This window comes from Hemitrygon akajei, chromosome 5 (genome assembly GCF_048418815.1).
Source record: "Hemitrygon akajei chromosome 5, sHemAka1.3, whole genome shotgun sequence".
Taxonomy (NCBI): Eukaryota; Metazoa; Chordata; class Chondrichthyes; order Myliobatiformes; family Dasyatidae; genus Hemitrygon; species Hemitrygon akajei.
Window position 1 is genome coordinate 179,639,130 of NC_133128.1, and position 24,992 is coordinate 179,664,121.

The following is a 24,992-nucleotide window of genomic DNA, read 5'->3' on the forward strand; positions in this document are numbered from 1 at the left end:
AGCCTACATATTCAGGACAACTAATATGCAGTCTGCTTAATTTGTGGTTTCTTAAGGTTGTTATAGCCGGGGCAGGTAATATTGATAAAGTCCCTTTACCGAATAAATGCTCCCAATGTTGTGCACCTCAAATAGCCTCTGACAATCAAGTCTAGCTCCTGGCCTTCATGTGTGGCTTAGCTACTAAGCCTGGCGGAACCATTTCTAAGGAGAATGGGCAAAGGTGGGCTACTGGCACCTTAAAACCAGAGGCTTCGGGCACATGGAGCTCATCAGCCATGGTTGGCCGCTCATCTAGGAGAAGGAAAATTATGATCTTAAATTTCTGCTGCCTTGTGGCTATATCCACTCATGGGAAGGCTTCCGGATTAAATCCCAAAGGAAAAATCCAGAGTTGGGGAGCCTAAGGTTGTACTCCATTGAGTTCCACATTGACTGGCGACTCTCGTGATGCTGCTGGTGCCATTCCTTTGGGTTCATCAGATGCATGAAGAGGAGGAGGTTCCAACATGGACAACAGCTTGTTCTCCACATTGTACTCCCCAGGCTTGCAAATCTAGACTGCTGGAAGGCAACAACCATGGTCAACCCTGACCAATCAAAGCCTCTTGCTCTTATTCTTCATTTGTGAAGTCAATGAAAAACTGTGATCTGCAAAAGAGACCTAAATTCAAGTAAATGTGCAGTTTTTTGTGATTGATGCACTCTGTGTACCAGGTACATCTTCCTTCCTTTAATACAAAATATAAAAAGTTCTTGCTTGTTAAAAGCTATTTAAAAGCTACACTTTCACACAACTGCTCACCCTTCATCATTTTAATACAACAATTTGGGCGTTCCAATTCATTAAGAGGCTCCTTGACCAATGGGTTATAGGCTAATAGTGAAGACATTTTTGCAAACAAATAATATAAACTCTGCAGATGCTGGAAATCCACGCAATGCACACAAAACACTGGAGGAACTCAGCAGGCCAGGCGGCATCAATGGAAAAGTGTACAGTTGACGTTTCGGGCCGAGACCCAGCCCCGCTAAAGGGCCTTGGCCTGAAACATCGACTGTACTCTTTTCTGTTAAGCCTGCTGCTGAGTTCCTCCAGCATTTTGTGTGTTTTGCAAGCAAATTATTTTTTTCCTCTCTTCTTGGAACTGGAAAGCTTCTATCTTGGAAGATGTTGCCACCTGCCGAGTACTAATGTGTACTTAGTTGAGGCTGAACGATGCAAAGCCACAAAAATCCTGAATTTACTTATTTCACTTAACTATTCTTTTAGTTTATGTTGAAATTAATTCAATCGAAACTACTGACAAAGGCAAAAATGCTGTTTGGTTTTATATTTACTTAAGGCTGCGAATATCTCTTGGAAATAGCATTCATTTGGAAGCATTTGCAAACAATCTAGTTTGTTACTGTTTATATCCTTGTCGTTCTGTAAAACCTATAAAACCATAAGATATAGGAGCAGAATTAAGCTATTTGGCCCATCTAGTCTGTTCTACTATTTAATCATGGCTGATCCATTTCCCTCTCAACCCCATTCGTATGCCTTTGCCCCGTAACGTTTCACACCCTGACTTAATCTATCAACCTCTAATACACACAACGACCTGTCCTCTAGAGCTGCCTATGAAATTAATTCCACCAATTCACCATGCTCTGGCTAAAGAAATTCCCCCTCATCTCCATTCTAAATGGACATCTCTCTGTTCTGAGGTATGCCCATTGGTCCTAGTCTCCTCCACTGTTGGAAACGTCCTTTCCATAATCACTCTATCTAGGCCTTTCAACATTCATGAGGTTTCAATGAGATCACCCTTCATTATTCTAAATTTCAGCAAGTACAAGCCCAGAGCCATCAAATGCTCCTCATATGATAAGCCTTTCATCCTGGAATCATTCCTCTGGACCCTCTCCAATGCCAGGACATCCTTTCTTAGATAAGAGGCCCAAAACTGCTCATAATGCTCCACTGTGGCCTCACCAGTGCCTAATAAAACCTCAGCATTACTTCCTTTTATATTTTAGTCATCTCGAAAAGAATTCTATCATTGCATTTGCCTTCCTCACCATTGACTCAGCCTGCAAATTAACCTTTAAGGAATCTTGCACAAGGACCCCCAAGTCCCTTTGCAGCTTGGATTTCAAACTTTCTCTGTTTAGAAAATAGTCTATGCTTTTTATTCCTGCTACCAAGTGCATGCCCATACACACTGTGTTCCAACTGCCTCATAGCTGCCCATTCTCCTAATCTGTCCAAGTCCTTCTACAGCCTCCCTGCTTCCTCAACGTTATCTGCCCTTCTACCTATCTTGGTATTGTTTGCAAGCTTGGCCACAAATCCATCAATTCCACCATCCACATCATTGGCATACAATGTAAATCAAAGCAGTCCTAACACTGACCTCTGTGGAGCACCACTAGTCACTGGCAGAAAAGGCTCTCTTTATTCCCACTCTTTGCCTCCTGCCAATCAGCTAATGTTCTATCCATGCTAGTATATTTCCTAAAATGGGCTCTTAACTTGCTAAGCATCATCATGTGCAGCACCTTGTCAAAGGCCCGCTGAGAATCTAAGTACAGAATATGCATATCCATTGCTTCTCTTTTATCTATCCTGATTGTAATTTCTTTAAAGAATTCAAACAGATTTGTTAGGAAAGAATTTACCTGAAAGAAACCATGTTGACTTTGGCCTTTTTTATCATGTGCCTCCAAATACGTCAAAACCTCATCCTCAACAAATGACTCTAATATCTTCCCAACCACTCTCAGGCTAACTTTCCGATAAATTCCTTTCTTCTGCTTCCCTCTCTTCTTGAAGAGTAGAGTGATGTTTTCAATTCTTCAGTCCTCTGCAACAATGCCAAAATCTACTGTTTCTCGAAAGATCATGACTTGTGCCTGCACAATCTCTTCAGCTACCTCATTCAGAACCTTGGGGTGCAGTCCATTTGGACCAGGTGACATCAACCTTCAGACCTTTCAGCTTCTCAAGCACCATCTCCCCTAGTAGTGGCAACTGCATTCATTTCTACCCCCAACTCTCAAGCTGCTGGCATACTGCAGGTATCTTCCACAGTGAAGGCTGTTGCAAAATACTTATTCAATTTGTCCTCCATTTTCTGTCCCCCATTATTACCTCTCCAGTTCATTTTCCAGTGGTCCAATATCTACTTCTGCTGCCTCTTTTACGTTTTATATATCTGAAAACACTTCGGGTGTCCTCTCTGATTTTATTGGCTAGCGTATATTCATTTTTCATTTTTTCTGTCCTTGTGGCTTTTTTTTAGTTGCCTTCTGTTGGTGTTCAAAAGCTTCTCAATCCTCTAACTTCCCACTAATTTTTGTTCTTCTATATGCTCACTCTTTCGCTTATATGTCGGCTTTGACTTCACTTCTCAGCCACGGCTGCATCGTCCTGCCTTTAGAATACTATTTCCTCTTTGGGGTGTACAGTATCTATCCTGCACCTTTCAAATTGCTTCCAGAAGCTCCAGCCATTGCTGAACTACCCTCATCCCTCGTACTTTCCTCTTCCAGTGAACTTTGGCCAGTTCCTCTCTCATGCGTTTGTAGTTCCCTTTTCTCCACTGTAATACTGATACATTTCACTTTAGCCAATCAGAATTGGTTGATTACACAATACCCAATCCAGAATAGCTGATCGTCTAGTGGGCTCCAACCACAAGCTGCTCTAAAAAGCCGTTTTATAAGCATTCTACAAATTCTCACTCTTGCAATGCAACACCAACCTGATCTTCCCAATCTACCTGCATATTGAAATCCCCCATCACTATCATAAAGTTGCCCTTTTGCCTTTTCTGTCTCCCATTGTAATTTGTAGCCCACATCCTGCCTACTGTTTGGAGGCCTGTATATAATTTCCATGAGTCTTTTTCCCCTTGTAGTTTCTTAACTCTACCCACAAGGATTCTACATCTTCCAATCCTATATCAGCTCTTTCGTTTTTTACCAACAGAGCTACACCCCCCCCTGTCCCCCAGCCTACCTGCTCGTTCTTTCAATACAATAGGTGTCCTTGGATGTTAAGCTCTCAACTATAATTTTCTTTCAGCTATGACAGTGATCTCCTCAGTGCCATTCCTGCCAATCTCTAACTGTACTACAAGATCATCTACCTTATTCCGTATACTGCATAAATATAATACTTTCAGTCCTGTATTCATCACCCCTTCCGATTTTGTCCCGATTACACTGCAACTTATCCCACTGACTGCAATATTGCCCAAACATCTGCCTGTCCTTCCTGATTGTCTCATTACACACTGCTTCTGCTTGTAAACCAACTGCCTCAACCTCAGCCTATCACTCTGTTTCCCATTCAAATTCCCTGCCAAATTAGTTTCAACCCTCCCAACAGTTCCAGCAAACCTGCCTGCAAGGATATTGATCCCCCTGAGGTTCATGTGCATGCAACCTGTCCCTTTTGTACAGGAAACACACGCAAAATGCTGGAGGAACTCAGTAGGCCAGGCAGCATCTTTGGAATCCATAGATGATGCCTGGCCTGCTGAGTTCCTCCAGCATTTTGTGTGTGTTGCTCGGATTTTCAGCATCTGCAGATTTTCTCGTTTGTGCCTTTTGTACAGGTCATACCTTCTCCAGAAGGAATTCTGATGATCCAGAAATCTGAAATCCTGCCCCCTGCATCAGTTCATCAGCCACAGATTCATCTGCCAAATCATCCTATTCTTTCCCTCACTGACACTTGACACAGGCAGCAATCTGGAGATGCTACACTGGACGTCCTGCTTTTCAGCTTTCTGCCTAGCTCCCTAAGATCTCTCTTCAGAACCTCCTCTCTTTTCCTGTCTACAATACTGTGCCAAACTCTTAGGTGTGTGTGTGTGTGTGAATATATATATATATATATCTATAGTACATATAGCTAGGGTGCCTAAAACTTTTGCACAGTACAGTAACTTAAATTTTCTACTTTCAATTTACAATATATATTAAGAACTGCAGACTGTTTTCTTGTTTGAATTAATATCTTCTATTTTAAAATAAATCCAGAATACTCCCTAACAACGTGCATAAATTCTTCGAGCTCGTAAGGGAGTGAACTTCATTGGTATTTATAGTACTCTGCAAAAAGTCTTGTACCTAAGACTTTTTTTTAAACAGTACTGTATGTCATTGGTGCTAATATGTACCAAGACGTATGGCTGCTCACCCTTCTGCTTAAAATACCATGGACCTGATCCAAGATGTCCCTGACCTTGGCACCTGGGAGGCAACATACCATCTGGTTGTATCTTTCATGTTCACAGAACCTAGTGTGTACTCCTCTATGGAATCCCCTATCATTACTGCAGTCTTCTTCCCCCCCCCCTCCCCATCTGAGCCACAACGCCAGACTTAGTGCCAGAGACACAGTCGTTGCGGCTTCGCCCTGATAGGGTCATTTCCCCCCTCACCCACCCCCCCAAATGGTATCCAAAGTGGTATACTTATTATTGAGGTGAATGGCTGCAGCAATAGCCTGCATTGGCTGTCCATTTCCTTTTTCTGTCCCAACAGGCACTGAGATACCTGTCTCCTGCGACTTAGGAGTGACTACCTCACTATAGCTCCCATCTATCACCACTTCAGTTTCCCCAATAAGCCGAAGGCCATCAAGTTGCAGATCCAGTTCCTTAATGCATTTTCTGAGGAGCTGCAGCTCAGTGCACCTGGTGCAGATGTGGCTATCTGGGAGGCTAGAGGCCTCCCAGAATTCCCCTATTGCACACAAAGAACAGAAGACAGCCCCTGGAGCCATTTTCACTGCTCTAACTATATACTAGCAGATAAAGAATGAAGAAGAAGAAACTTACCTGATACTTACCTCGCCCAAGCCTGTGCTTGCCGAAGCCTGATGAGTCAAAGCCTCCCCACACTAACACTGGTCCACTCACACACTGGCCATTCCACTTGTTCCAGCCTTAGTTTTTATTTGCCCTTGCTAATGAATCATGATTTGATTGGGAAAATGCTGATTGCTCCCTTTAAAATCTCACCCATGGACCTATTTTGAGTTGCCTCCTTTCTTGCTCCCGATTGGATTGGACTGCTGGAAAAATACATTGTTATGCAATGGCCCTGAGTTATCTGCACTATGTTTCAAGCCAATAACTCTTAATTACATTATATCGATGTGGAATCTTGATTAAGCAGAACTAATTGCATAATTGATTTGAATTCCACATTGTATTTCTTTCATGTTTTGTTAACTCACTCCATGATACCAAGTATCCTGATGTGAACATTATCTTGTGTCCTTGATGGGCGGCGATTCTCAAATTCCAGCCTCGCTACCTACGGAGGGTCAGGTAGTGCCTGGAGAAAGCCCAGCACTAACTTCTCAAAGCATTAAATAAGGACTTGCGAGCATGAGGCTGCTGATCAAAACAAGGGTATTATGGGCTCCAGGGTATTACAGGAAACATACTACCACGATAAGAAGATTGGCTGTCTGGCAGGAGGCAAAGAATGGGAATAAAGCGTGCCTTTTCTGGTTGGTTGCCGGTGATGAGTGATGTTCCACAGTGGTTGGGTTTGGGACCGCTTCTTTTCGTGTTGTATGTCATGACTTGCATGCTGGCTTTGTGGCTAAGTTTGATAGGAAGATAGGAAGATAGGAAGAGGGGCTAGTAGTGTAGATGAATCTGCAGCACTTAGATTGGGAGAATGGGCAAGGAAGTGGCAGATGGAATATAGTGCAGGGAAGAGTAGGGTCATGCACTTTAGTAGAAGGAATAAAGGAACAGACATGGAGCATATCCAGAAATCAGAGGTGCAGTAGAACTCGGGAGACCTTGTGCAGGATTCCTTAAATGTAAGGAAGGGAAATGCAATGTTAGCATTCATTTCGAGAAGACTAGAATATAAGAGCAAGGATGTAATGCTCAGGTTTTATAAGTAATTGGTCAAAGCACATTTGGAGTATAGTGAGCAGTTTTGGGCTGCTTATCTAAGAGAAGATGTGACGTGCTGGCATTGGAAAGGGTCCAGAGGAAGTTCATGAGAATAATTTTGGGAGTCAAAGGGTTAATGTATGAGAAGTATATGTTAGCTCTGAGTCTGTACTCACTGCAGTTTGGAAGAACGAGGGAGGATTTTATTGAAATATTGAAAAGCCGAGATAAAATGAATGTGGAGAAGATATTTCCTATAGTGGGGGAGTCTGGAAGCAGAGGGCACAGCCTCACAATAGAGGGATGTTCATTTAGAACAGAGGTGAGGAGGAATTTCTTTAGCCAGAGGGTAATGAGTCTCTGGAATTCATTGCCACAGATGGTTGTGGAGGCCAGGTTATTGAGTATACTGAAAGCAGAGATTGATAGATTATTGTTGAGTCAGGGTATCAAAGGTAATGAGGAGAGGGCAGGAGAATGTTGTTGAGAGGGATAATAAATCAGCCATGATATAATGGTGGACTGAATGAACAAATTCAGTCCTGTGTCTGATGATCTTATGTGCATTCTGAGAACAGGTTTTTAAACATTAATCTCTATTTTTTCTGCTGGCAAGAGGTTAAATTTGAAATGAGTCAAAGTTTGTCAGATTGCTTCAGAGAAGGTTTTATGGTTGAATTGGCACATACAAAAGTTCTTGATTTTTCTAATGGTTTTGGAGACATTTTAGTCAAGCCATAGAAAGTGAAAATTCAACTTGGCTTGAGGAAAACAATGTTTATTGAAAGAAGTTGAAAGTTACAAGTTAAAATTCAAGCTCTGTTACTTTATTATGGTCTGGATAGAAACCACGAGATCAAATTTGTCTGTTGTATAATTGAATGAAATACACGTGAGGGCTATCACGAGCAGACAATCATCAGAGTTGCCAGGCAGTTGTAAAGAAGCCAACAGATTTGCTAACAGTCTTAGATCAGGGAAGGGAAAGTGCACCTTACTCTGATTGAATTGTGTGTGACATCAGCATCTTGTGATGTAGCTCTAAGGTAACTAGTGCAAGTTACAAGTATTTAATTAATGAGGGAACGATAAGAAACTGTACGTAATGATTTGCAAAGCATTAGTAACTACAGTATATGCCCACAGAAGATTTTGCTGTGCACATATACTGTGAAATTGTGCGTGGTTAGGCACAGTATGAACGCCATCTACAGTTACTGGCAGAACTTCAGATGGCAACGAGGAAGCATGTAGGAGTGAGATAGGTCGGCTGGTTGAGTGGTGTCACATCAACCTCACACTCACGAGCAGCAAAACCAAGGAATTGATTATAGACGCCAGGAATGGAAAGCTGGGGAACACATACCAATCTTCATTCTTGGGACCAGTGGTGGAAAAGGTGAACAACTTCACAATCCTGGGCGCCAACAATTCAGAGGATCTATCTTGGGCCAAAATATTGATGCACTCATGAGGAAAAGCATGCCAGCAACTCAACTCTAATAGGAGTTTGAGGAGATTTGCTACGTCACCAAAGAAGTTTGCAAATTTCTACTGATATATGGTGGAGAACCTGCCACCTGGTTGCATCACAACATGATATGGCTGCTCCACTGCACGGCATCACAAGAGGCTGCAGGGGGTTGTAAATTCAGCCAGATCAATCATGGGCAAAACCTTCCCCACCATCAAAGGCATCATCCATCACTAACTACCCTCGGCTTCCAGGACATGCCCTCTTTGTATTACTACCATCAGAAAGGAGGTACAGGAGCCTGAATGTCCACACTGAATGATTCAGGAACAGCTTCTTCCCTTCTGCCATCAGATATCTGAATGGCCCATAAACACTACCTTGTAATTTAACTTCTGCATTATTTGTTTTTTAACTTATAGTAATTTTTATGTCTTGTGTTGTGCTGGCTTTCTACTGCTACCACTAAACAACAAATTTCACAATATATGTCAGTGATAATAAACCTAAGGCAGCATGTATAGAGGGGAATAAATGGTCACAAACAAGAGAAAATCTACAGATGCTGGAAATCTGAGCAACACACAAAATGCTGGAGGAACTAATAGTACAGTCAGCGTTACGGACTGTAACCCTTCGAAGGGTTTTGGCCTGAAATGTTGACTGTCCTCTTTTCCTAGATGCTGCCTGGCCTGCTGAGTTCCTCCAGCACTTTGGGAATAAACAGTCAGCATTTTCGGCCAAGACCCTTCATCAGCATGGTCACAGGAAAGCTGCATCCATCGTCAGGATGTGCTCTCCACCACCCAGCCCAGGACGTGCTCTCTTCTTGTTGCCACCATCAGGGGGAAAGTATTGGAATCTTAAGTCCCACACCACCAGGTTCAGGATCCATCATCCATAACTTCACTCGCCCCATCATTGAAATGATTGCCTAGCCCATGGACTCACTTTCAAGGGCTCTTTATCTCATGTTCTTGATATTTATTGCTCACTTATTTATTGTTATTATTATTATTATTTCTCTTTTATCTTTCTTTATATTTGTATGATTTATTGTTTTTTTCACATTAGCTGATATCCATCTGATTGGTTGTGGTCTTTCATCAATTCTATAGAGTTTCTTGTATTAACTGTGATTGCCTGTAAGGTTGTATATAGTGATATATATGTACTTTGATAATAAATTTACTTTGAACTTTGAAATTAATGTTCATACTGTCAGGTTGGTAATAGAGGAGGCCAAGGATAGACATGTCAGAATGGTAATGGGAAATTGAATTAGAATGGGATGCCAGCAGGAGATCCTGCCTTTTGCAGAGGACAGAGCAAAGGTGCTCAACAAAGTGGTTCCCCAATCTGTGTTGGATATCATCGATGTAGTGGAGGCCCCATTGGGAGCATCGAATACAGTAGATGATCTAGGCAGCCTTGCAAGTGAAGTGTTACCTCACCTGGAAAGACTGTTTGAGGCCTTGAATGATGGTGAGGGAGGAAGTGCAGACTTGGTGGGCCAAATAATCCAATTTTGCCCCTATGTTGTATGGTCTTATAAGGGCCATTGCTGAAGACTGTCATCAGCTCCTTCTGTTGCTGACATACCACTCAGATCCTATGGTCCCTTTCAATGGCTCCTGTTGAAAGCTGTTGTCTCACCTTCCTTTTATTAGACTGCACTGCTGTCCTTGGCCCATGCATTGCTGGCAGTTGTGCCAAGGCATCATACTCAGGATATTGAACTTGCAAATGCAAAAATAAATAAATAGCAATAAATAACGAGAACAGGAGATAACAAGATGAAGTGTTCTTAAAGTGAGATCATTGCTTGTGGGAACATCTGAATGGATGGGCAAGTGAGTGCAGTTATCCCCTTTTGTTCAAGAGCCTGAACGTTGGGGGGTAGTAACTGTTCTTGAACCTCGTGGTGCAAGACCTCAAGTTCCTGTACCTTCTTCCTGAAGGCAGCAGCGAGACAAGTGCATGGCCTGGGCATTGAGCAACTCTTGACGGATGCTGCTTTCTGATGACAGCGTTTCGTGTAGATGTGCTCAATGGTTGGAAGGGCTTTGCTTGTGATGTACTGGGCTGAATCCTCTACCTGTTGGTGTCCACTCCTGGTGAGTGGCTTCTAAGCCTCATCTTTCACTTCCACCCCCTCTTCCTGTGCCTGTTTTTAAATGTGCTGCTAATGAAAAGGAACTTCCTTCTTTTTCTTCATTCTAGCTGCCAATGGATGAGCTCACCTGATAGCCAAATTGTTCTGTGTACAATGACGGAAGAGCTTGTGGTGGCTGAACACTGCAGAGTATTGGAGACAGAACAAATCACATTGTGAACACCCCTGTTGAGGTCTGCATTAACGTCTTGGTAGTAGTCTGGCTCTGAATGCAGCTTCAGAGTTATAGAGTTATACACCAGGGGCTTCAGCCCAACTTGTCCATGCTAATCAAGGTGCTTTTGTGACCAAGTCCCATTTATCTCCATTTGGCCCAAATCCATCTAAACCTTTTGTATCCATGTTCCTGCCCAAATGTCTTTTAAACATTGTAATTTTACCCCCATCTACCTCCTTCTCTAACACCTATCACCCTCTGAGGGAAAAATATTCCCTCAGATCCCCTTTAAGACTTTCCGCTCTCAACTAAAACGTGTGTCTTCTCGTTTAGACTCCTCAACCTTGGGTGGGGGGGGAGGGGGTGAGACTGTGACAATTTATTTTAGCTGTGGCTTTTTAATCATGATTTTATAAAATTCTATGAGGTTTCCACGGCATCATCCCTTGCACCAGGGGAAACCATCCCAGTCTATCTGGTCTGTCATAACTCAAGCACTCCAGTACTGGCAAAATCCTCTCCAGTTTAATCACATCCTGCCTATTAGTATGGTGACCAGAACTACATACAACATTCCAGGTGCTATCTCACCAACATCTTTAACATGAATAACAACTTTTGTTCCCACTGCTCTGTCTGATGAAGGCAAGTGTGTTTGTTACCATCAGGTCTACCAGTGACACCACTTGTAGGGAGTATTTTATGGTTTCTGTGTTCTAAAGAACCTCACAGGGTCCTGTCATTCTCTGTCTAAGTTTTGCCATAGTTGAACCTCCGAAAATGCATCATTTCATACTTGTCGGTGGTTAATCTTCACGTATCACTCCATGGTCCGTTTCCCAGTTGATCTCCATCCTTTAGTAGCCTTGGATAACCTTCCTCCCCATCCACCACACCATTTTGATGTCAGCTACAAACTTGCCAATTGTGCTTTCTACATTCTCATCCAGCTCACTGATATGAATGACAAACAATAATGGTTGACCCTTTATTTCTGAGATTCTCCTGTCAGGAAGTTATGTTATTTTGTGAAGGAACGGCGACTATTACTTTGCTTATGGTGGTTGTTGTTTCATAGCTTCAAAACATTAAAATAATACAAAGGAAAACACAGGGGTCTGGGTATGTGGGTCTAACTTTGTGTTTACTTTTAACGAGGCATGCATGTATCATGTGGTAGTGTGATGACATATGCAGTTCACGTGTTTATACATATAACCCGTAATGAAATATTGACACAAACAAGAATGCTTAATCAACCAATATATATACAAGATTACTCACATATTACTAAAATATTCAATACAGAACATTCCTTCCTGCTTAGCTCCATCTCAATAGAGAATGCATCTCTACTACAAACACAGTATATTATTTAATACAACTGCTATATAGAGATGTCCACAGCATTATAAATTTTAAATTCTCCCATTCAGGCCTAAAGATTTGATCACCGTAGAGGATTGTTCGCTCTTGTGGGATAATGTCTTCCCTGATAAGGGGTTGGGGGGGTGGGTGACACTCTTCTTGTCAGGTGGCTGTGAAATAATCTCAGGTTCTGTGGTCATTGTAGGAGGTGACTGAGACTGCAGGAAGTGCTTCTGACAGCAGTAGCCAATTCTCTCTCCTCAACTGATTGATCTGTCATCCCCAATCTCCACTGAGTTTGAGAGTGGTCCAGTTCAGGCCTTAATCTTTCTGAGTACCCACCTTTGATCACCTCTGTAGACCCTCACCAGGACTGCGTGTCCAGAAGTGAAACATCGAACCTCCTTGTCTGAGGAGCCCTCAGTTTGTCTCAGCTGCTTGTCCTGCAAACTCCTTCTGAGACTGGGTTTGAAGAGATCCAAGACTGAGCAGAAGAGATGACCCAGGAAAAGCATGGGTGGTGAGTTGCTGGTTGTGGAATGTGTTGCAGTACGGTGTACAAGAAGGAAGTTGGCGAGCTTCTGGTTCAGTCTGTTCCCCACAAACTATGGTCCACTGTCACTGACTAAGTACTGTGGAACTCCATTCCTTGTGAAGAGGCATCTGGTTAAAATGGCGCTACCAAGTGTGTGTGACAGATTCCTGGTAGTCAAAAGGCTAAGAAATCCAACTAAAAACATCACTAAAAATACCTCTTCTGAGGTAAATTGTGTTAAATTATCGCTGCAAACATTGAAGGAGTGAACGATGGTGAGGCGAGTTCAGCAGATGAATCATTGTGGATGGAGTTCTGATGTATGTACAGCTGGCCCAGGAGCAAGGTTGGATCGCACTGGGTATCATAAGGAGAAGCTGGGGTCCGGGTAGAGATTTGATTTCAATGCTCGTACCACTGGCCCAGGTGTGCGGTTGGATCATTCTGGACACCCAACTGATTTGAAGAGCTTGAGAGTAGCTGTGGGCTGGGCAACGAAATCTGGGCGGAACAAGTCACTGGGCAGAGTGATCTAAGCCTGGGGGCATTTTGCAGCAGCAGTGCCTGGGTTGTAGTGCACCTCCTTTCTCTTGCGCTTCAAGTGTTTGTCTTTTATTTTTGTTTTTATTCCTTTTTTTCTTTAAATTAGGTACTCTCAGGTTTCTTGCTTTGTGGCTACCTGTGAGCAAGCACATCTCAAGGCTGTATAATTTATACATTCTTTGATAATAAATATACTTGAATCTTGAATCAACAGTGCCGAGGCAGTAGTGGAGGCTATTGGGAACATTTCTGGCCATTTTGTAGCTTCGTGAAATTTGTGCTCATGAACGGTCTGGTAAAGTTCACATTAATCCTCGGACAGGGCAGTGCAGGTCATTCCCACGGCTGGAGAGGCACTGCTCTTGTCACCTACTGGACATGTTGGCATTCTGTACAGTGCATGACAAGTTGCTCAATCTGCTGATCTATCCCAGGCCACCAGACAAAGCTTCGAGCCACACTTTCATTTTAACCATAACTAGATGACTGGTATGTAGCTCTTCCAGCACTTTAGTTCTCAGCTTGTTTGGTACAACAACTCTGAATCCCCACATAAGGGAAGTTCATATCGGTGCTGGTAACAATGGAGGATCTGGAGTTTCTCCTGTACATTGAAGCCATTTTTGGTGGCTAGTAGACCTGATGAAGTATGGGGTCTTTTCTGATTTCCTTTTGGATCATCTCCGCCGTTGCAGGGAGACTTTCCATTTGCATTAAGGGATGTGCCCTCTTTTGTAAATTTGTCAGGTGTTTCCCTTTGCAAGTATAAACAAGACATCCATTATCAAGTCCATGATTAGTCATCTTCTTGAATTCAGTCTTGTAATTGTGTCCTCCAAGAAACAGAGCCCATCTCTGCATTTGTGTTTCTGCTGTCAGTGGAGCACCCTTCTGTGGATTGAAAATGGACACTAGTGATTGATGGTCCGTAACGAGGGTAAACTCTCTCCCATTCAAGTACTGGTTGAAATGTTTTACAGCCCTAACCAGGCTCAAGGCTTCTCTGTCAATCTATGCATGAATTTTCTCTGCAGCGGTAAGGAAACGTGATGCAAAGGCTATGGGCTGTTTACTGCCATCACAGATAATGTGACATGACCGTACGTAAGGTGCGGCATCACAGGCAAGCTTCACTGGACGATGTAAATCATAATGTGTCAGTACGGTGTCTGACGTCACCATTTCCTTCACCATTTTGAAAGCGATCTCATACTGCTTCGTCCATTTCCATTTCTTCCCAATCTGCGGTAAAGAGTACAAGGGGTAGAGCACAGTATGCAGGTTTGACAGGAGTCTGTTATATTACTTGACAAATCCTAAGAAGGACCGCAACTATGACGTGTTCTTTGCCCTCGGGGCATCCACCACAGCTCAGCACACTTGTGTAATCCTTGTGCGTCAATCATGTGAACCACAGTAAGTGGTGTTTGGTTTGAAGAATCCATACTTGTTGCATTTTGCTCTGAGCCCATAATTTTTTAATCTTTTTAACACTGTTTTGTGGTTTTGGGGATGTTCCTTGTCATTTTTACCAGTAACAATGATGTTATCCAGGTAACACTGAGTGCATGGGCAGCCTTGCAGCACCTGGTCCACAGCTTTCTGCCAGAGTGCAGGTGCAGATGCTACTCCAAAACAAGCCTAACATGGTGATAGAGCCCTTTGTGAATGTTTACAGTAAGAAACAACTTGGACTCTTCTTCCATCTCCATCAGCTAAGTCCACTTTGCTGAAGTGTTTTCCTCCAGAAAGGTTTGCAAAGGTAACTTCTGTACTGGGCAGAGAGAATTGGTCAACTTTCAGTACTGGGTTGATTAAGCTTAAAATCACCACATATCCTGACAGATACATTCTTGGTTACTGGGACCAGTGGTGTTGCCCATGAGCTCGACTCAACCTGGGAAAGAAATCCTTCAGCCTCTATGTGATCTAACTCACTGCCTACTTTATCACAGATAGTATAAGGAACCGGACTGGCTTCGCAAAACTTTGGTGTAGCATTTTCATTTAACACTGTTTTACCCTTGATATATTTGAGTTTTCCAGGGTGGATGCTTGAACACTGGTGTGGCATCATCCAGTATCTTCCTTAATTTGCATTCACATGCCTTCATTGCAGCAGGTGTGGCTTGCACATTGTGAATGGATCTCCAATCAAGTTGCAGTTCTCCAGCCAATCATGTCCCCACAATGCTGGCCTCTCGTTTTTCCCATATACATGCTCAATGTAGCTTGTTGGCTGTTGTACTTCACAATTACAAACATCATTCCCACAGGAGTCATCTTTTCTCCAGTGTAAGTTCTTAGTTGGATATATTTTGCCAAAAAAATTAGCTGGTGAATGCAGTGACATCCATAAATGTTTGTAAAATTATATTATTTTATACTAATATGTTTTTCAAATTCCCACTTTTGTGTTTTCCCTTTTAGGTAGATTTGTTTCTAAGCTGTGGTTTCAGTAAGTTTGCCGGGGGAGTTATTTTCGTTCTTTCTTATATTATTGGATGGTGCGTGAAGATCATAAGACATAGGAGCGGAATTAGGCCATTTGACCTATTGAGTCTTCTCCACCATTCCATCAGAGCTGATACATTATCCCTCTCAACCCTGTATGCCGACTTTCTCCACGTAACCTTTGATGCCCTTACTAATCAAGAAACTATCAACCTCTGCTTTAAATATACCCAGTGACTTGGCTTCCCAGCCATCTGTGGCAAAAAATTCCACAGATTCACTACCCTCTGGCTATAGAAATTCCTCCTTATCTCTCTTCAAAAGGGACATCCTTGTATTCTGAAGCTTTGCCCCATGGTTCTAGACCCTCCCACTATAGGAAACATACTCTCCATATCCACTCTATCTAGACCTTTCGATATTCAACAAGATTTAATGAGATCCACCCCCCCTCACATTTTTCTAAACTCCAGCGAGTACAGAGCCCTTTTATTCCGTGAACTACTTCCTTGAGCATACTCCCAATCTGTCCAATCTGCATACTCCCTGCTTCTTCAACGCTACCTGCCCATCCACCTGTCTTCATATTGTCCAAAGACTTGTCTACAAAGCCATCAATTCAGAAGAAATGTAATGGTGGAGCTTGTGGTGAGCGCTCGCTATACTGGAAAAGTCTCCAGTAAATACAAAGCTAACCATTAGTTTTTAGCCGGTTACCCATTCTCTTCCTGCAGTGTGTGACCTTTTGGACTCAGAATGTTCCAATAGCTGATTTTCAGTTGCAAAAGTTACTCTACTGGGTTCCCTTCCCTTACCCCTCTGCCACATGTGTTGGCAGTGTATCTGAGCCAAGTGTCCCTGGATTCTGGAAACAGAGTGCTTCCCCCTCTCCAGGCTCCACCAGTTGATCATCTGGAACTTTGACTCTATTTTTAGATGATTTCTGGCTTGGTGATGATGATCATTGTGTGTCATGTTGTTTGACGTAGACAATCATGGTATCAGGACCATGATTGTTCTTCACAAATTTTCCTACAAAGTGGTTTGCCAAGCCACAAAACTGGCATGATGGCCTTAACTGGGCAAAATGATATTATTATTTTAAATTATTTTCTGAACTATTGCATAAACCCAACAATTGAGGACAAGTTACTAAGAACTGTTTTTCATCTTTCCAGGTCTCAAAACTGCACTGATAGAGAGAGAGGACTTTTCTTCTGGAACAAGTAGCAAAAGCACTAAACTTATACATGGAGGAGTGCGATATCTACAGAAAGCATTCATAAATTTGGATTATGAGCAGGTATAAATAATAAACACAATTTGAGCTAAAATAATAATGTACCATTTTTTGTTTTTTATCAGGAGATGAATATACAGTACATTAAATACATTAATTGATAAGCAACTAATTGTTCTTTTCAAATAAGTTAAATGATTCAGGAAACTATATTAACGATATTTGTAATTTCAAACTGTGTTCATTTTTATAGTATAAACTAGTGCGAGAATCACTACGAGAACGTGCCAATTTGCTTGAAGTTGCTCCTCATATTGCAAGACAGTTACCTATAATGCTTCCTCTTTACAAGTAAGTGTTTCTTAGTATTGTAGGAATGTCAAGTGTGAATTTTGCTTCTTGTTTGCTCAATCGTGTACTCACTAATTGTGAAATATCGTAAGGAGGTTCAGGTAGCTGTAACAAGTAAGGTTAATCTTGATTGATAGGTGGAAAGAAGTTTTGTACATAACCAACAGACACTTTCAAGGACTCTTTATTTCATGTTCTTAATATTTATTGCTTATTTATTTATTTATTATTGTTTCTTTTTTCTTTCTTTTAGTATTTACACAGTTTATTGTCTTTTATTTTCTGTTATGGTTACTGGATTTATTAAGTAATCTGCAAGAAAATGAATCTCGATGTTTTATGTATATGGTGACATAAATGTACTTTGATAATAAATTTTCTTTGAACTTTGACAACATTTTCCTGCCATTGCATTAATCTAGCTTACAATTTGTTTCCTTTATGTAAATACCCACATTTCTATTGCCAAGTTTATAATAATAACGAGTTTCTCTGTTAGCAGCTCTTGTGTTAGTTAAATTGCAATCCTATTTATTCTTTGAAAAATGACTTAAGGGCCCATGTTCTGTATTTTCGTTGCCTGTATTTATGAAGAGTGTGAATCATTGTAATGCATACCATGTACTTTAAGCAAAGATGTCACTAAAGTGCTGGATTTCTGGGGCAGCCTCCTGCTGTGTTATGGCTTGACAGTAAATTTAGGATATAGATTGAGAAATGTCCCTTCAGACTCTTTGGAGAGCTCCATCAACATTAGCTGCGGAAGAGTTCTATTGAACTGTCTGCTGTCGCCATCTTTTGCAGCAAAGCAACCGAATGCTGACTCTTGCCTCAGATAGTTGAAAGCTGAAGAACATGAATGACGATGGGAGTGGAAAATAACCATGCAATCAGCATTGACAGGCACAAGCCTGGATACTTGGGCCTTGGCAGCAGTTGTAAATGGAAGACATAGTGGTTGCTGCGGGTCCCGGTTATAGGGATATGGCTGTGAAGAGATTTGAATAAACCAGGAAGCCATTCAGCATGTTGTATGTGTGCTGGCTGCCTACCAGAGCAACCTATTGGTTTCATCCCAGATCTTTCAAACTTTACAGGCCAGGATGGATCCTGCCTGCAAGTTCTGAATCCTCTTCCACTTAATCTTCAGTCCACAAGCTGTCTACTAAAGGAAACCACTTCAGCTCTGGCACTTCACTCTGCAGAGACCCCTTATATACCCATCTTGATATGGTTCCATCACATATGCCCTCAACCTCCTGTTCAAAGAAAACAGGCCCAGCCTCCTGTTCTGTTCTGTCTTTGTCAGTATAATGTTATCTCAGGAACCATTCATGTAAATCAGTGGTTCCTAAACTGGGTGATATTGCCTCCCTGGGGCAGTGTGAGTTTCTAAAGGGGCAGTAAAGATATTTTTATTTATTTATTGAGATACAGCTCTTCTGGCCCTTCAAGCTGTGCCACCCAGCAACCCCCGATTTAACCCTAGCCTAATCATGGGACAATTTATAACCACCAATTAACCTACCAACTGGTATGTCTTTACACTGTGAGCAGAAACCAGAGCACCCGGAGGAGACCCATGTGGTTATGGGGAGAATGTACAAACTCCTTACAGGCAGGGGGCTGTGGAGAGGAAGTGGTGGGGGGGGGGGAACACTCAGTAGGATGGGGACACTTGAGGGATTAATTCAAGAAATCAGTTACATTTGATCATCAGTGCCTCAATTGATTACAACGATCACATAACCCACCATTCTCATAGACCTTGCTCAATTGATCACATGGAGCCCACCATTCTCTGAGACTTTGCTCAAAGCACATTATAGTTTTGAAAAGCAATGTGACACTTCTCTAACGGGCACATCAAGGGAAATCTGGACTGAAGAAATTGTGAAATTTCTGGAGCTGGCCCATGCATTATTTCCAATCAATACTGCAGTACAGTGTTAGCTAGTATGATTCCCATACTCTAATCATGCAGTGACATAATTCCTTTGAATTGGAGTATGGCTTTCAATGGGGAAAAGTACAGAATCTGCCTTCTCAAATGATCTTGACCACAGTTCTCTTGCCCACAGCCCAACCGAGTTATCACTGCCCTCCTTTACGTGCCTTCAGGTAGAAAGTCAGATGTTGCCTGAATGATGATGATATCATAATTGTTCCCTGTATTGACCGCAGCACTTGAAGTTGGACGTGTGTGTTTGTGTTGCGTCGCGAGCGAGGAGGACCACTGAATCCTTGGGTGGGTGACTTAAACAATAGGCGACTGAGTGTGGTGGTTGATTCATAACGAAAATGGCAGAAGCAGACCAAACAATAAGACCATGAGACACAGGAGCAGAATTAGGCCATTTGGCTCATTGAGTCTGCTCCACCATTCCACCATGGCTGATTTATTATTCCTGCCAACCCTATTCTCCTGCCTTCTCCCTGTAACCTTTGACGCCCTGACTAAGAACCTATCAACCTCTGCTTTAAATATACTCAATGACTTGGCCTCCATAGCTGTCTGTGGCAATGAATTCCACACATTCACCACTCACTAGCTACAGAAATTCCTCCTCCTCTTCATCTTTGTTCTAACTGGACGTTTCTCTATTCCAAGGTTGTGCTCTCTGGACCAAGAATCCCTCCCCCCACCATGGAAACATCCTCTCCACAGCCACTCTATCTAGCCTTTCAATATTCAATAGGTTTCAATGAGATTCCCCCATCACTCTTTTAAACTCCAGTGAGTACAGGCTCAGTGCAGTCAAACACTCCTCAAACATTAACCCTTTCTTTCAAGGAAGTGAAGTATAGACAATATGGCGTGGAGCATCTGAAATATGGATTTATACCAGCACCTTGCAACTAACAGCAGCCAATGTGTCTCTTGCTTCTGTCAAATGAGGCAATGAAATCATCAAGGCTCCTTGAATATTTGAAGAGTGAATACACTTCAAAGCATACACTTTGATAAAACAAACAAGAAATTGATTTATTTTCTGTCACTTTGTGAAAGCTTTCAGAAATGCAAAACACTTCAAAGCATGTTTGCCAGCACTTCACAACAAAGCAATGATTGTTTGTGTGCTTCATACAACATTTCATTGCTAAACCTGGAAAGCCCCATACAATTGTAGGAGAACTGATTCTGCCAGCAGAAAGGGAGGTTCTGAGTATGATTTTACATAAGCCACCAGACTTAATAATTAAAGTGATTCTCTCAGCATCAACTCTGTTCAAAGATGATTAGATAAAATTTCTGGGAATACGAAAGACATATTGTGCTACTTATTTAGGACAACACAATTTGCTCTGCAGTTGTGTGAGTTAACTTTGCCAGGCAACAAATCTTGGCTTTTTAATTATGTTTGCTTTATAAAAGCATGATTCAAGAGTTATTACTTGCAAGGGAACTAGAAACAGATACAAAGGGTGAGTTAATAATTTGGGTTTTTGAGCAGTTTTTCCAAAGAGGAGGACATTCTGCTTACTAACGTTCAGGCTTGTGCAAATGATGGGACACCATCAATGACAGGATGCCACTGTTGACCCTTCATCAATAGAACTAAATTAAGAAACTCACTACACAATTAATTGATTATTTTCTCTGCACAAAGAACAACATAACCATGTTGATGCCAGGCCAACAACTTAGAAGATGAATTCTGCTGTCCCCTTTGTACCAATACTTATTCAGACAACTTGCCCAATTTATAACACCAAAATAGGGGACCTCTGTTGACCAGATGATCAATTCTTTCTTCACCCAACCCGTGGCATGGGAGTTCTTCCTCACGATGGTGATTCTCTTAAGAGTTATCGCTGACCGCACACTGTAAGTGTCCACTTTTATATTCATTCTTTACCAATTCAAATGTTGCAATCCAGTGTCATTGGCTGTAGGTCAGCTAATTGACCTTTAACACCTTTTTATTGGCTCTGATGCAGAAGTGACAACTGATTATTTATGGCTCTTTGGTCTCTTCAGTAATCAGTTTGAATCAATTCAGGCAGGCATCAACCACAACATTCAGAAATCTGCATATGAAAAACACCTCACAAATAACTTCTTATTGGAAATTATCTCTAGTCCATCAGATTACCTGAAGCATCACTGTGTCTACTTTAAAATATAGAAAGTGAAGCAATTTTATCTCACAAAATGGAGGATGTAAAACAATTCCACAAAATGGCAACCTCCATCTCCAAGCACATGGCAAGAACAAAGACAATTGATCTGTCTGCTTCTTTGACCCATTTGAGTTTGATGTTTTCTTCCATATTTTAAATCTACCATAGGGGTTATTACTTGGAAAAAAAGCTGTATCTAATATATTTACATTTCACCATGTAATTCACAGACAACATCTTGTTGCAAAAACCAAAATGATCAGCTGTAGAAATCTTTAAATGCTGTTGTGGTAAACCATGTATATCTGTCTGGACACGCCCTTCTGCTGACTGCTCCTGTGGCTCCTCCCACAGACCCCTGGATAAAGGCGATGGTGTCACTGCTCCTCCCACAGTCCAGGGCGGTCATCCAGGATGGACGTGGTCCATTTTACTGCTAATAAAAGCCTTTCGGTATTTACTCTACTTCCAGTCATTTGGAGTTATTGATAGTGCATCAGCTGTTATCACAGTGATTAAAATCAAGTTCCATGCTCTCAGTTCTCAACTATTTTGAGAGCATTGTATTGAGATGTGGTGAACTACATATACCTGTCTGGACTGCTCCTGTGGCTCCTCCCACAGAACCATGCTGACTGCTCCTGTGGCTCCTCCCACAGACCCCTGTATAAAGGCGATTGAGGACTGAGCCCGGCCTCATTCTCCAGGACGTAGTGTTGTTCATTCTTCCAGTCAATAAAAGCCGATATCTCGCTTCTTACGTCTCAGAGTGAGTTATTGATGGTGCATCATGAGAATGATGAACAGTTTGAATGTTTGCTGTTGTACACAGAAGTCAGATGGTTCGCAAAAGAAAACTACCTGAGACACTTCTATGTGCTTTTTGAAACTGATAAATTTCTTTGAAGATCCAAAATGCTTCATTCAGTAATCCACTTAAGAATATTAGGCATCACATTGCTTATTTGTCAGAATTATTTGCCAGGTTAATTAAATTAGTTTTCAATTGCAGGGACATAATGTGAACCTTATCAAAGTCAAATCAGTTGTCTCCATATTTCTGCTCAGGTTAACCCTATTTAAGTGCAACATTGGTCATCATGTAATTTATGAGCCTCTTTGAGTTGGAAGAAAAAGAAAGAATAGCAGGTGATGGTCTTCAAGTATATACTGTGCCCACCTGGGTGAGTTGCATAAAGCCATGTCAAAAGAAATTTCAGGATCTTTACTCAATCTAAATTGCTGAACACTTCTTATGAGGGATTGACAGGGAGGAAAGAGGAAGAACTGATCTTGCTACAAAATAACTTCGAGCTGAAGCTGAGATTCAAAAAAATCAAATCAAGACTTTTGGTTGCAGAATCTCTGAATGCTATCCTGCACTGTGGAAAAGGTCAAGATGTTCTTTATTGTCTTTCCAACATCATATTTATTGATGCACGGTTTCAGTGCAGTTGCCAAACTTACTTCAAGACAGTGGAACAGACTGCAAATTACTGAACGTGGGGATCTGAGACTCCTCCTGAGTGACACTCAGCCTGATGTTGAGAAGCTGATATCACGGCACCAAACCCATCCATCTCACTGAAAGGTGAAAAAACAATGAAGCAGTGAATAGTTGGACTACCAATGTACCCTCTAAAATTGTTGATGAAAATTGTTCTTATTGTATTTAAATAAATAAATAAATAATTTTACTTGTAGCTTTAAATAGACTTGAATATTTTTTCAATTATTTGTCACTGCTTTGAATTTGCAGTTCCTATTCTCTTTCACTGCATCGTAAATCAAAATTCTTGATTTTTTTTTTAATGTTGTGGCTGGAAAGGGAGAGGGAAAATGAGGGGGAACTTCTTCATTCAGAGAGTCAGGAGAGTGTGGAATGAGCTACCAGCCTAAGTGGTGCATGCAAGCTTGATTTCAATGTTTATGAGAACTTTAGATAGATGATGGATGGGAGGGGTGTGGAGGGCTACAGACCCGGTGCAGGTTGATGGGAGTGTGCATTTTAAACGGTTTTGGCATGCTCCAAAGGGCCTGTTTCTGTGCTGTCTTTTTCTACGACTCTATTTCCAGCATTATTTTGTGGGGAGGGTTTTTATTTATTTTGAAGAGGCAGTTTTCCTAAGGCATAAACATTATCTTCGTAGGCTCCTTTCACTGATGATATTTGTTCTCATCTGGTTATTCCTCAGAGAATCAAAAATAAATACAAGTGATGAAAATCTGAAATAAAAACTGAAAAGGAAACTAGTTGGGCAGCATTTGTCCCAGTTGTGATAGTATCTTCAACCAGCAACGTTTTGCTTTTCATTCATACTGATCTGCTGGGTGTTTCCGGGATTTTCAGTTTATTTCACTGGTTAGCTTCTACTCACCTTCTAATTCTGCTTCCCTTTTTTGCAAGTCAGTAGGATTCATAGTGTTGCTGTTGGAACAACCCCGTCAGTGACAATCTCTTTGCTGTCAATGTTACTCACATGTCCAGGTGCACTACTGACTAAAGAGGTAACAATTATTCAAAGTAAGGAAAGAGGAGATTACTTATCTCATCCTTCATTTTGCCACAGATGGGATTACAATACCAATAATATCACTAAAGCACGCTGCACTGTAAAGACTGAGGAAACTTTGAGTGAAGGAAAACTTGTGCTTCAGGGCAGTGTGTGCTTCAAGGTCCTGAAGAAGTGTCTTGACCCAAAATGTCGACTGCTTATTCATTTCCATAGATGCTGCCTGACCTGCTGAGTTCCTCCAGCAACTTGTCTGTGTTGCTCTGGATTTCCAGAATCTGTAGGATTTCTCACGTTCAGATTAATGTTCAGGGTTTCTCGTATCTTCTGGAACTTTCAGGAATTAGGTTATGTAGTTACGTGAGGACAGTCTCAAGCCCATACCAAGTACAATGATGAAATGCAATGTGTAAGTATTAATTTTTGTTTGTTGCGGAGGAGATTGTAGGATGAGGCAAAACAATGAAATAAATCAGTGTTTGAAGTGTGCTCTCTACAGTGCAACAGGAAATGGTGCTCTTTGACTTCCTTGTGCTTTATTTGCAAGTTAACTAATCTTGCTGTTTTGAAGAAGTCTGAACTTTTCATGACAAGTTACAGAGGATAGATGTCTACCAGGCCAGATAACAAAATCTTTGCAGAATTTATTTCTTGCTTCTCTCTGTCAAGAAATTGATGCCTAAATGACAGACTGTTTATTTATACAGAGTGTACAGGGCATCCTCAGGTTTCAGATATTACAAGGGTTGTATCATGTTCCTCAAAGCAGAAATTAGATGAATGTTGGTGTATTTATAATGTGGGTGTTAAAGTTCTCCCTTGATTTGTGCATTATATCAAGATTTCCCTGTATTACTTCAATAAGGTTGATTTATGTCAGTAGTGAAATTAAACTTTCTAATCTATTATTTTATCAGTAATACTAATTCTCTTTGAAATTAATTAACTCTGGACATATCAAACTGCTGAGCAGAAAACTTGAGATTTGTAATTAATGCGGAGTATAAAGTTTAGATTAACTGAGCAATAGGTTCTGCAAGTTCTGGAAGTAATTGAAAATCAGTTGTCATTTTCATAAATTCAGATGTGCAAGAGCTCTAGAAGCAATTATCTGATCAGCTCTGTTGGCTCACCTT

General features: G+C 41.5%; 1 protein-coding gene across 4 annotated transcripts in view; it reads left to right on the forward strand.

The window, feature by feature from the left end:
• gpd2 (glycerol-3-phosphate dehydrogenase 2 (mitochondrial)) overlaps nt 1-24,992 on the forward strand; it is a 134,722-nt gene that overhangs the window by 52,415 nt on the left and 57,315 nt on the right. For all 4 annotated transcript variants that reach the window (XR_012099097.1, XM_073047346.1, XM_073047345.1 and 1 more), the window contains 2 exons: nt 16,806-16,930; nt 17,121-17,218. Coding sequence is in view for 3 of the 4 variants with exons in the window: in XM_073047346.1 (XP_072903447.1) it covers nt 16,806-16,930; nt 17,121-17,218 (223 nt within the window). In the remaining variant the exon portion in view is untranslated. The remainder of the gene's footprint in view (nt 1-16,805; nt 16,931-17,120; nt 17,219-24,992) is intronic.